At 55.1% G+C, this 13,691-nt stretch overlaps 1 protein-coding gene across 1 annotated transcript; it reads right to left on the reverse strand.

Moving 5' to 3' along the window:
• Positions 1-749: 749 nt before the first annotated feature.
• Positions 750-12,250, reverse strand: CYTIP (cytohesin 1 interacting protein). Its single transcript, XM_074595571.1, has 8 exons — positions 11,787-12,250; positions 8,765-8,814; positions 8,387-8,441; positions 5,627-5,729; positions 5,402-5,495; positions 5,173-5,242; positions 2,124-2,190; positions 750-1,618 (listed from the first exon to the last, which is right to left on the reverse strand). The coding sequence occupies exons 1-8, from the start codon at positions 11,940-11,942 to the stop codon at positions 1,149-1,151; spliced, it is 1,065 nt and encodes a 354-aa protein (XP_074451672.1). The 5' UTR covers positions 11,943-12,250; the 3' UTR covers positions 750-1,148.
• Between the last annotated feature and the right edge of the window lie 1,441 nt (positions 12,251-13,691).

The raw sequence follows: 13,691 nt of genomic DNA on the forward strand, positions 1-13,691 counted from the left end.
ACCCGGCCCCGCACGCCCCCAGCTGCTCGGGGCAGCCAGCGCACAGGCACGGGCACCGCAGAAGAGCCGGTGGCTGCCGGTGTGCTCAGGAGGGTCCTCTCTGCTCCAAATCCCCGCAAGGAGAGAGGTTTGGCGGGACACGGGGCAGTGGCGGGACATGGGGCAGAGATTGCAGCTGGCCGCATCACAGCTGACAAACCAGGTTTTCACAGGGCTTATACAACGGCTGCTAAGAGATGCGACGGCGGCCAGTGTTCATCGAATCATAGAATGGTTTGGGTTGGAAGGGACCTTAAATGTCATCGAGTCACTTTGTAAATCTGTGGGCGCTGGCAGCACGGCGGACCAGGGGAACCCATCCCTGCGTTGGAGACTGGGAAGCGGATGGTGGAGTTCGCCCTTTCTGTTCCGACACACGTATCGAGCACGCACGTCCTCGAGCGGTGGCCGTGTCTCAGGGCAATGGCCCTGCACAGGCCGGCGTGGGCACCCCCACAGTCAAACGGCCGGTGCAGGTCCTGATGGCCAGTCCCGCAGTCAAGTGGCCAGTGCGGGTCCCGATGGCCACGTACGTGCCGGTGGAGCTGGCAAGTGGGCCCCTGGCCCACTCCTGCACACCCACCTAAATCCCCCACCGCAAACCACGGGCAAACCCCTGCCCCTCATCTCAAAGCGCTGCCGCCCATGGGGGGTCTCTCTCTGCCGTACGCTCCGGGCTCCATCCTCTCTCTAATGGGACTCTGTCACTGGCTTTAGTAGAAGCACTTTTATTAAAGACCTTTGTGAGACTATGACTTCGGTAACAGGAAATAAATAGCTATCAATTTTGCATTCAATTAAAAACCGTTATTAACACTAAAGTACGCTGAGGAAGTCCTGCAAAGGTTCTTCACATTTCAGAGTTAGTCATTTTTCACGTTAATGAAGAGGTCCACGGTGTGCTCTGATTGAAAATTAAAATAATTAAAAAACCCCAGAGCATTTTAAATACCATCAGTCCTGTTGTGAGGTTGCGTGAGGAGAGGAAACAGGCCGTGCCACCGCGTTTCACCCACCGCGTGCTCCTGGGCGAGCTGCTGCCCTCGGTCCCAGCCCACGCAGCCGTCCCCCGCGCAGAGACCCAGCCACTGCGGATGACGCATGCCATGTCACACCCGACTTTCTTCCTCTTCCACCGCCCGGTGAAGGCCCGGAATGAATTTCAAAAGGTGCTTTCGGACACTGGGTCGCCTGCTTTTCCGCGGGAGGGTCCCAAAACTACTGCTGCTGCTGCCCTCCCAGAGCGGGGACATGGACCCGCTGCTGGCCAGGCTGATGCTGCGGTTCCTGCGCAGGGACGACCTCCCGGCAGCGCCCTCCACGTCCCGCGGGAAGAAGCAGTCGTCGTCCACGCTGGACTGGCGGCTCAGGCTCTCCGCTGCGGAATCCTCGAAGGCGCCGCTCTGGTAGAAGCTGTCCTCGCTGTCCAGAGTCATGGAGCTCAGCCGGCTGCGGGAGCTGCTCTCGCTGGAGAAGCGAGGCTTCCTCGGAAAGAGGGGTCCCGGCGCGTCGCAGCCACCAAGCAAGCCGGACTCCTCCAGCTCCAGTGCGCCCAGCAGAGCGTTGTCGTTCACCTCCCCTGCAAGCAGAAGGCGAGGAGGAGCGTTATTCGTGGCTCCAGGATGCCCATGCCCCGGTGGCGCAGGGGACATCGTGCCCGGCATCTCAGCATCCCCGTTCCCTCCTGGGGAGCGGCTTCCCGGCTGCAGGGTGCTCTCTGCCCCTGCCTCCCCCCACACGCAGAATCAAAGCTGCTCCCTGGGCAACCCGTTAAAAAACCAACCAAACGGATCCCGCCCCTGCTAAGTCCAAAATAAAGGTGGGGAAAAACTTTGCAACCTACATCAACCCCTTTCCTAGAACTCATGCAAAAGAGCCTTTGCTCTGCATCAGTCAAGCAGCGTCCAAATTCATTACTCCCGGAAAAAAAACACTTTCCCAGGGCCAGCCCCATGCCTTCGTTAACAGTGGAAAAGGAAAGCAAATGAAAATCAGATTAGAGAATTGCTCTTCACTGATCGGAGCGCATTTCCGCAGGAGGACTCGGCAGCGCTGCGGTTTCCGACCCGGAAAGGAGGACGTACCGTGCAGCAAGCGCCGTTCCTGGGAGAGCAGGCAGCGCAGCTCCACCCACTTCTGCTGCAGCGTTTGCTGTGGGGAGAAAAGGGCTCCGTCACCACGCGCTTTCGCAGAAGCACAAAACACTTGTAGAGAAAACAGAGTATCTAGGAAGTACAGGTCGCCTACAGGAAGCGCTCGTACCTTCTCACTGAGACAGTTTCCCCGGAGTTTGGCAAAGTTCTTCCAGAAAGCACAAGCCCAGCCGTGCCCTGGGGGCTGGGGCTGAGGTGCTGTACGCCTCTGATGTGAGAAGCAGAAGCCTGGCGACGGTGCTGCTCGCCTCCAGCCCACGGGACAGACACCAGCCCCCCGCACCCCTGGAGCCGCCGGCCGGGAACGGGCACCCCGCTCCTCCTCCGGGCTCCGGTGGCGCAGCATGGCACGGCTCTTGTCTGCACTAGCTGGCCTGACAACCTCCAGGGTGCCAACACGTTCCAACCCCGTGCCAACCAGGAGCAACAATTTTCTTCCCCTCTGTTGCACATCAGCTTTTGAGATAGCAAATAAACCTGATTCAAAGCAAGAAGACCAAAACGCAGGTGGACCTGCAGCTGGAGGCGGCGGCAGTAGGCACTTCCCCAGTAACCTGCGTGGACCCGGTGCTCCTTGGGCACGCAGCCGGACGGGCTGGCAAACCCGGGCTGGCCAGACCAAGCTCGCGTGGGCAATCCTGCTATTGCATTCACATTGTTTCTCTTTTCCCCATTTCGGAACAATCACTCACAAACTGAAGACCGTGGTCCGCTGCAGGATGCCCTATGGGACGCACTGGGACACCCAGCGAGCCCCCAGCCCCCCGCAGAGGCTGGGCAGCCCCCAGCCGCAGGAGGGGGTGGCACAGAGGGTCTGCCTGGGGTCCCTCAACCTACCGAGCAGAAGCCATTTATGAGGGCACCAGGAAACCAGCCTTTTCCCTTCTTGCGAAATCCCTTCCTAGTGCATTTGGACATGCTCTGGCAGAGGGCTGGCGCAGGGCGCGGGTACCTGCTCGTGGCTGGGTGCCCGTCCCACCGGCACGGCGGTGGTGGCGGGGAAGGGTCCGTGTCCCAGCCGCCGTCCCCCGCGTGGGCTGTGACACCAGGGCAGGACATGCGTGTGCAGCCGCATGCCAAACACGGGATGCTGAGCGCTCGCGGGCACGGCACCGGGGCGCTGCGGTCACAGGGGTTTGCGGTGACCGAGCACACCCTTCAGTAAGGGACCCGCGACGGTGACAAACACAGCGAGGCACCAGAGACTGTTACAAACAGAGTCAGGTTCTCTGCGCTGCAGCCACGCTGGCGTGAGAGCGCAGCATCGGGCACACACCCATCTTTTACCCGGTACCGACACTTGTCACAGGGGTTTGGCACTTCTGGGAAACAGCTGTTATCGAAAAACTCCCCTTTTGAAACAGAACATTTCACAGCAGATTTTGAGATTCGGGCCTTATAATTTCCCTAGAAAGGGGTGGGGGGGAGAAGGGGGAGTGATGTCCCATTTCTGGTAACTTTACCAGTTATTTCATCCAGATTTCTAAGGAACGAGATGGAATGGCTTGCCAGGGAGCCCTGACCGTGGCCAGGACGGGAGCATCCTGCTGAAGCGTTCCCATTAGCACAGCAATGAGCTCTCTGCCTCTGGGGTCTGGCTCGTTTCTCGCCCGGCCTGCTCTCGCCATCCGGCCGGGCAGTCTCAGCATCCCCGACCACCGCCCCGGCTCCCGCCAGCCTCGGGCAGCGGGGACACGGTCACACACAGCTCCACGCGTGGCCCCAGCACTCCCAACGCCTCCCGCCCCGCCGGACCACGCCGGGCGCGCAGGGGTTTGTCCCAGCCCCAGCCCCACAGGGAGCACCCCCAGGCTCGGCTCTGCCGGCTCGTCCCACCACCCGAGAGCCCCCCACAGCCCGGCGGGCGGTTTTACCTCCTCCAGAGAGAAAATAACAGCCAGCTGTGGGGGGGGCAATGCCTAAAACCATCTCGGCTGTTTCCAAAAGCCTCCTCCACAGCCCCCATCAGTCTAACGAGCCTTGGAGGGGAAACCGAGCCCACGGAGGTCTCGCCGTGACCTCCTCGCCCATCTCCTAGGCTGGAGTGACCGTGACCAAGGCAGATCCCACACTGCCCTCGGCACCCCCGGCCGCAGCCCGGCCAAGGGTGGGGGGTCCCCTCCTTTCCTCCCCCCCAGCCCACGGCCACCCTTAAGCACCTGCAGCACCAGCGGCACGCAGCAAACTGCAGCTCCCTGTGCCAAGCTCTTACAAACGCAGCACAAACCAAATTAAATAAACATTGCTTTAAACGTGCTAAATACTAAACATGAAATCACCCCCGTGGCAGGGGTTATATTTTATAGGCAATGGCACATACGGCAAACCCTGCCCCGCTGCTCAGCCCTGGCAAGCCTCACCCATTTGGCACGAGGTTTATTCTAGCCAGATTCATTTTTAACGCACTGTTTAAAGTACCATACTCCTGCGCAGAGGTTTTGGCACAGAGTTGCCATAAGGAAAAACTCCTCACTGAGGTCGATGGAGTCCCAGCTGCGGAAAGCCCTTGCGGGGCCTGCGGCACTGCGGCTGCAGCGGGGCGAGCGGAGAGGCTCACCGGGCCACCGGCACCCAAAAACCGGCTCCCAGCCGCGCTGGGCAACAGAAGTTCTACACGTCAGAGGTGTCGTCAGCGTGCCGGCCCTAACGAGCCTCAGCTTCCCTTTTTGCTAAATATAGAGTGCGTTAAAATATGCGGTCGTGCTCTTGCAGGGGAGGTTGCCTACCCGCTGGGCACAGCCGCGACAGAGACAAGGGAAATGCTCAGTGAGTTACAGAAACTATTGTGGGGGAAACATTACCAAAAAAACACACAGCAAATATTACAGGGACCGCGGCTGGGGGTGCTGGCAGTGGGGGTCACACGGGTGTCTGCCCCTGCCAGGACACCCAGCCCCAAGGACACCCCCCACCCCCGTCAGCAGCGGCTCCACAACAGCCCTCTGCATTCAACAACAGATTAACTAATTAATTATATTACCTTCAGCAACTGCAGCTTGGTCTCCAGCTCCATTTTCCGCAGAAACATGGCCCCGTTGATGGTCTCTAACCTGTAAAGAGCAGGCGACGCTGGCACCCGCGGGGCGAGGAGCGACGAGTGCTGCCAGAGCCCCCGGGCCAGCACGGGCTGCAGGGCAGCACCAGGAGCCCTCGGGGCTTCCTGCGGAGGGACTGCTGAGCTAAAACCCATTTGAAGGGGGGGGGGCTACCTTAGATAGTTCCCTGAAGACTTTATCAAGTCTACTATTTGCTTGTGACTAAAACCATCAGTGTTGACGCCGTTGATGCTGGCGAGGATATCGCCTGGTGGAGAGACAGAGGCGAAAATGAGCATCTGCAGCACACGCACACCGTCCACGTGCTCTGCAATGAAACTAATCCAGAGAAAAGCAAAATAAGGCCACCCACAGCAGGAAAAAACCACAAATAGTTACCAATTTGAAGGCCAGAAAGATGGGCAGGACTTTCTTCTTGAATTTTGCAGACGCAAGTGCATACCTCCAGGGAGTAATCATTTTGGTGCGGAAATCTAATAGTCTGTAAATACCGAAGGGACAGCGTTAACGATACTAAAGCCATGAAAACAATTTAAAAATGAATAGTCTTTTTGCACATTTTTTTTAAATGAGAAGGCTGTGATGAGCCGGGTGTATTATCACACACGTGAGAACACCAAAATGTTATAACCCAATAATGAGATATTGCATTCTCATGACAGAGACCAGCAGACACCTGCCTGTACGTTGTTTTTTGCGAAAACTAATTTTACAGCAAGTTGGTTGTTCATTATCAAAAATGCGGTAACTTCAGCCGAGAACAGCTGTTAGCAGACAGGGATGCAGGCTGCCTTCTGGATTGTCCTGCGCTGGAGGGTGCTGCCAGAGAGGTCGGTTCACAATCAGAACTGAAGAGCCAGGAGAGTTGAACCTACTTTTGCTCTTTTGGGCTCTCAGACTCATTACCCACTCACGTCCCCACACCCCCTAGAAAGTGCTTTTTATTCTTGACTTACACATTTAAATGCACATTAAGTAATTCTAAGTATAAATCCATCATGTGGTGATCAGTGCTGACATGTATTTAGAAAAATGCAAAAGTAGGCGACGCAACCTGACCAGATCTTGCAACGACAGGAAATGTCTTCTCGGTTACATGCAAATATCGGTATTTAGCCACATCTTCCTACCAAAATTTAAGACTGAAGCTAAACTTCCTGAAAACCCATGACACATCTAACCCAGATATAAGAAGACATGTTAGATTCTCCATTTTCTCAGCCAGTGTGGAACAAACAGGGATGAAGTCCAGGTGAGTCCAGGGCTTACCTGGCCAAATCACACCAATACAGGGATTTCAGCCAACAGCAGGTCAACAGTAAAACTTCTGGCTAAACTAAGAGCACCACGTGAAACCTGAGGGTCTCGGAGGACATGCCACTGCAGGCTACACATGCCCTTTTTTTTTTTTTTTGACCTATTTCAGAGTGGTAGGTCTCACCTACAACCTGAAAGACTGGGCCAGCTTGAGCAACAAGAGCTGGACAAGCAGGATGGGATTCATCACACCTAACTGGAGCCATCTGGACAGAGGTGTCTCAACGTCCCCACCAGAGCCACCGACAACGGCGGACATCTCCAGGGTGTGACTGATGGCCCCAAGAGAAGCACTCCAACCAGGAGGGTGGACCTCCCTCTCCTGTACTTCTCCTCCTCACGGACTGTGGAGGAGGACTGGGCTGTGGTTTTGGAGAGGACACCTAGCTTTTAGGTGGCTGCAGTGAGGGCAGAGACGTGCTACCAGAGCGTCTGCTCTACAAACACCCAGGGACTCCGGGAGCCGCACAGCATCCGTCTCGCCCCCCGGCTCCGCTCCGCCAGTGGGAAGTGGGAGAAGAAGCGGTAACACGTGAGAAGGTCTGGCATTCCGCCATCGCTGCAGTTCTCATGAGCTCCCTGCAGATGGAAGACCCAGAGTTTCACATCATCTTACTCTGGTTTGTCTAAATTTAACTTGTAGTAATGAAATTACAGCTTCTAAATAATGGCTTATCCTTAGCATCAGACAGATGCTGCCTTTCTGTAGCCCGACTTTCTAGTGAAGCGCTCTCGCTGAATGTACATTCAGTAAGAAAATGTGCCAAGAACAATTATTTTTAATCAGAATGTCACATATAATGAAAATCTGCCCTGACAATTTACACAAAAGCCCGATAATTGACTCAATTATCTTTCCTTCTGAAAGCTCTCCACTGTTGAAGAGCTGAACGCTTACCCGCTCATTAGTCACACAACCAAATTTGAGAAAGTTAAGCTTTTCCTAATACACTAATTTCACTGAAAATACTATTTTCCCTTTATGCACAGATATAGGCAAGCTCTTTGAAGATGCCCTGCTGCCACGGTAATCGGAACGGGGCGAGGAGGGAGGTCTGGCACGCACAGGCGGAGCTCTGCGGTACCGCCACAGCCCGCTGCCCCCAAAACGGCATCCCTTTATTCCTGGGATTATTTTGTTATTGATAACTGGGATTTTAGCAGGCCTACTGATCTAAGAGCTACCTTTTGAACAAAAAAAAACAAACTACAGAACAAAAATCTCCCATTAGCAGTACTCCTGATAAGATTCTGGTTTTCCTACTTGAAGATTTACTGACTTCCACATCTAACAGAATTTCTTCCTCTATGATTTAGTCATTAAAGTCATTAAGGTCATGCTTTATTTACTAAAATACATGTCAATACTATAGATCTACTTCAAAAATACGTATGTCTCTATATATGTCAAAGGAAGTAGCAAAACGCTGGTGTAAGGTATTCTTTGGAGAGAGAGTTTATTGATCTCTCTCTTTTTATACAAAAATATTCTCATATACATTTCTCCCAAAAAATATTCACTTATGGAGGTAAGAAGGCACTGCCATTGCTGCTTTGCTGGATTTGGATGAGGTTCCTCCTGCATTCAACTCTGTGACTTGTGAGAAGGCCAGAAATTCTCATCTGTGACCTTCGCTATGAAAAAATCCTTGGAAATGCCTCTTGTGTCTGTGTCACGACTGTGAGCTCTTCGAGTTTCACGAGGAGCTGGCAGATCCCTGTCTGCTCTATGCTGTCGTCACCTCATTTTGAGGATGTGACACTTAAGAGACTGCACCATATTTTATCTCTAAATGAATCGACTTGTCATTTAATTCTTACCTGGATTTCAAACCCAAACGTCTCTTTATCTTCTTTTAATATAGCAACGAGGTGCCTGCAAGAAGAACACACAGAATTCCATACGAATGTCGGGGTGCCACGTTTCGTGCACTCCGTATTTCGAATCGAAGGGATCGTGTCCCGGCCACTGTCCCTCCCTGTGCGGGGTGGCAGCACACCTTCCCTTGCAGCACTGGTGCCTGCTCGTCCTTCGCCCAAACTAAACGTCACCGTTGCCACTGCACGTCCCAGGTGTTGGGTGCCACTCTCTGCCTTGCACCCGTATCCCACGGGGGCTGCTACATGGGAAGACTCCCAGGACACACGGTTCATGCAGAATAAGTAAATAACAGTGATTACAGAAGAATGTGTTCATACCTTTGTGGCCTTGAAGAGTCGCCCAAAGAGCTGGATCTGGTCAAGGCAAGCTGCAACCAGAAATTGGAGTGGAAAAGGGTCAGTGGGTTCACGGTTCTTTGAGGTACACGGCTAAAATCAGCAGTTTGGAGAAAAACTAAAACAGCCGGTGGCATCCCACCGCCAGCCTGCACCCAGGCAGCCTCTCCCTCCGCCAAACGAGAACTTGAACTTTCAGAACAAGAGGAAACGCAGTAAGGTCCAGGACACCAGCCAACTCGTCACCACCTCCAGAGCCCCCTGCTAGCTGCTGACGGCAACCGCTGCCTGCAGAGCTTGGAAAAGGTGCTCCCTCCTGCCCAAGAAACCTTCCTCCCCACTACGCTTCCTTCCCAAGTGAGTTAGAGAGGAATTTCACACAGTAACGGGTCTGATAACAACACCCGTGGAAGACATTAAACTGGCATTACTGCAGGACAGAGTCCCAACCGCAACACATTCTGGTGTGAAGGATGGCAGTAATCTGCAAGAGGTGGTTGTTGAAGGAATTCACGTTTATTTTTATTATGTTGGAAATTAAGCCCTGGAAAACTGGTTATACATCAGCTCTTTCATTTTCACAAAACTTTTAAATATAAAATTGAGTATTTCCAAAATAAAAAAACCCACAAGTACTTGGCACATCGTAATATTGGTTCAGTTGTTCACCTCCAGAATATGTCTGGGCATCCTTGGTGGGAGATGGTAATGCAGTAACTCATTCCAGCTTTATTAGAAAAAAATCGGCCACAGGCCGGCTATCCAGTCTTCCCTGCAACGAGTTAAAACCGAGAGCTGAGCTACCACCAGGCAATATAAAATGAAGAAACGTGAGTCTTTTTTTTGCACAGGGGTGATAATTTGACATCTTCCCGATTAGCTTTCAGAAACTCACCAACACCTACTTCGGGGGGGAGAGAGGTCTGGGACCAGCAGTACCTCGGCTGGGAGACCCCTGTGGCAATGCCAGTTGGAAGACCCTGTTTAGGGTGATAGGGGCTGCTGTGAAAAAGCACGAGAAGAAGTGGAAAAATTCAGGTTTTATCCCCAGAAAAATTTTCTGATGGCAAAAGTGCTCGGAGCAGAGAACTCTTCCCCAAGCTGCTGGAGGTGCAATCTCTGAGGACAGTAGAAATGGGAAAGACAAGAGGAATGACCATTCAAGAAAAAGCCTGCATCCGATAGAGCATCGGAGATGGACCTCTCACTGGTCCTTCCAAGCCCACAACTCTCTTCTCTTATTTTGCATAATTAAAAAAAGAACAACATCCCTACATGGCAGCCCTGTGTTTTCAAATAAGACAAGGAATATTCCTTCTTTTAGGGGTGCGGTGCCGGGAAGAGGGGCCAGCGGGGCTCGGCATGCGGCCGCCCCGTGCCACCGGCTGGGCTGGGCTGCGCTGCTCGGTCCTCGGGGCACTTGTGCGCTCCTGCAAGGACGAGGGGCTGACGGGCACACAGCACCAAGGCATCGCTCCCGCAGCTGAAAGGGGTGAGGCTCCAAGATTTTGAAGTCCAGGGATTGCCATCATTCCCATTTAGGCTGTAACTATTCTCTATAGCTCAAATCACACCTCTGTTACGCTAGGACCTCACCTTTCTTTTGTACCTTTCCCCTAAAAATCTGTGGGCATTTATAAACTTGATGCCTGGTCAGAAATGGCAGAAAGAGCATCTAAATTAAGGTAAATGCAGACAGTTATCTCTGCAGTTTGTCGTGGCAGCTGCATAGCGTTTCCGAGCCGATGCACGTATGGTCATGGCAACGAGCATCCAGGATCCCTGCTTCAGCCTAGGGAGACCTGTGCCGAAGAGATGCCTGGAAAAAGCCAGGATCGGTGTTGAACACTGATTCTTCCCATAAAAATGACCCGTGAATAAGGAATTATATTATCATTGAAAAGTTTGTAATCAATATAGCCAAATGTCTCAGGCTTCAGCAGTATAAAATGAAGCCGCAGCGTGGCCGCCCACAGAAACACCCTGCTTTATGAGCGTGCATTTGCCGGGGGAGAGAAGGGAGAGGTGGGAGAGCCCCCGTGGGTAAGCAGGACCCGCAGACCAGGCAAAGAGCCGATGGCCAGCGCACCCCGTGCTGTAATTCATCATTAGCAGCCGTGGCCACCTTGCAGCCGCGGCCATCAGCCTCCCCAGCACCGGCCACACAAAGCTGCTCCATCGCAGCCGTGGGCGCTGGGTGCCACCCAGCAGCCACTGTCCCAAGATCAGCCCGGCTCCGGCTTTCCTTTATCTCCCCACACTCGGGCAAAGAAAAGGATTAAGTGTGTTGCTGTTCCTGAACAAAGCAAAGCCTTAAGCGCACAGATATTATGTACCAGTTTTCTGATAACGCCTTCAGGTTATAACGTGCCTCAGACATTTTCTATTTAGGCTTCTTCATGCTGGACAAAGAGCCCAACGCTGGAATCGCTCGGCTGGCAGTTTACAGCAAGAGCAAGAGAGACGTTTGTGGGAACGCAGTTGGAACCAGCAGAAATGTGCTGTTCTGGGGGAAAAGCCCAGGCGAGAGGGACAGCCCAACCAGCCCCAACAGCTGTGGCAAAATGTTCCAAAATCCGGATGGAAATAACTCACGGTGGGTGCCCTCTGTCAGCACTGCAGAAGGGCCAGCCCAGCCAGGCCGCTGTGCTGAAGTAAGTGCAAGTTTAAAGGAACACGCAGACAGCGGGAGCCTCTTTGGAGCCGCAGCGCTGCTGCGGATGGAGAAGCAGCGCAGCCGGGGCAGGACCTCGGCTGCAGCAGCTCTTCATGTGCCCGAGACCCCGCAGGCAGAACCCCTCCTCGCTCACTCCCCTGCGGAGCTTCCCTCGCTGCCAGTGCTCCAAAGATTTCACTGCCACCCCAAAAACGGCGGTAATCCTTCCAGCACCCTGAAGCCGGAGCCGCAGAGGACCTGTGCGGTGACTCGGGGACACTCGGCGGGTTCCCCTTACCCCTGCAGACACCGGCAGCGAGCCGCCAGCCCCCTGCAGCGCCCGCGTACCTGCTTGCGTCCGCGGGGCAGCGTCCCCACCGTGTTGGCCAGGTGCTGGATCCTCCTGCTGTCCATCGGCACGGCCGGCTCCCCAGCGGCCGCGCCGGCACCGAAGCCCACGAAGTTGGCGTTGTGGTTCTGCTGGATGAGCCTCCTCAGAGCCATGTCGGTGCAAGGGCGTTCAACACGGCATTGCTCAACGCTGCCGCAGCGCTGAGGAAACTAAAACGCCATCGCCCCCCACGCCATCAACAAGTACGGGGCCGGAAAGCCGGCCACGTGAGCTGTGGTTTAGGTGCACGTCGCATAAATCTCTTCTAGCAGCTCACCGGGGCCCTCGGTATGTGTTGTGCTCATAAGAGAGTTAAGAATTAGGCTTGGCAAGTAAAGAAATCTGCTTATTTTTTTTCCGTTCCTGCACACAACAGTTCTCACTGAACAGCTGCTTCTCTGCAACACTCTGTCCCTAAAGCACTACTTCCTTCAGATACTCCCCTAACTTCAGCTTGTCCCTTCCCTCGCTTGCTCAGCATCCCTCGCATCGCTCAAATTACCACTTGGCAAAGCCGGGAGAAGAACGCTTTCCCTGGGGACGGGTGTCGGTGTGATGCCCAGGCCGGGGGGGAGCGGGAGCCGGGAGCAGGAGCCGCAGACGCCGCGGAGCGAGGGCAGAGCGGTGCCCGCAGCAGAGGGCTGCGCTCTGGACGGGAGCGGTGCCGCACGCAGCAGAGCGGGGCTGGGGCACGCTGGTGCAGGCACAGGGCTGCAGGCAGGGGCAGGAGGGGCTGCCTCAGCATTGCCCGAGCAGAGGAATTCCCGGTGCCGCGGGGCTCCCCGCGCTCCAGGGCTCCCCCCGGTCCCCTGGATTGCTGCAGGGCTGGGACATCCCCATGGCAAAGGCTCATCCCCCGGGAAACCTGCAGCTTGCAGCAGAGAAATACCCTGTCAGAGAACACCTGGGCACACACCTGGGGGAAGGTTTGTGGTCCCCGCGCCTCTCCCAGCTGACAGACCGGGACAGATGTGTGTTGCATGTCACAGCAGCACAGCAGGGACGATTTTAGACGTCTGTCCTTCGTCCTTCACCTCTGAGAAGCAGAATGAGACAGGTCCAGGGGGAACGCCTCCGGGCTAAGGGGTGGCACCGACCCTGCTCACAGCTCACAGCTCAGGTCTCACCTCCATGGTGCTCGGTCAGAAACAAAAAGTTAACAAAGCAATGTACGCTGGGGGAAATTTCTCTCCTTTTTCCTGAGAAAAGCAAGCCGTATCTCAGGGATGGCATCTGCTCGCTTGCTAAAGCTGAGTAACACGGGGACCGCAGTGACTCAAAGCCTCTTCCCCTTTTCCTGCTCCCAATCACCCTGCCAAGTGCCTTTGAAAACAAACAAAGTGCATTTCAGTTCCTCAGGCAACCCTCTTTTACGTTTCTGAAACCGACTGACTCATCTCCAAACAAGCAGAGAGGAGCAACAAACAAGATGTCCCACCAGAGCAAACAGCGCGGCCACGGCACCCCGTGTCCCCTCGCAGCACTGCCCCGTGCCCCGGTCCCAGCCCGGCACCCCGTGCCCCGCGCGCCCACCCACGGCCGCCCTGACGCCAGACCCATGGCTCAGGCGCGTCGCGGGAGACCAGAAGGGATGCTCCCTCCAGCCTCCTCCCCGGCACGGCGCTGGCTCTGCGCGGGGGCGAGGGGCAGCCCCGTGCCCCCCGGGAGGGTGGCAGAGGAGGCGTTCACAGCCCCCTGGAGAGGCAGAGCAGGAGCGTGCCCCAGCGCTGCCCTCGGGGCTGCCCACCACCGATGCCGAGCCTCTGCGGCTCTTCAGCCCGGTCCCGCTCAGCGCTAAACTCCCGAGCAAAGCACGTGCAGGGACAGGGGTGCCGAGCAGCGCTGCCAGGTATTGTCTGGCA

This window comes from Larus michahellis, chromosome 7 (genome assembly GCF_964199755.1).
Source record: "Larus michahellis chromosome 7, bLarMic1.1, whole genome shotgun sequence".
NCBI classification, from domain to species: Eukaryota; Metazoa; Chordata; class Aves; order Charadriiformes; family Laridae; genus Larus; species Larus michahellis.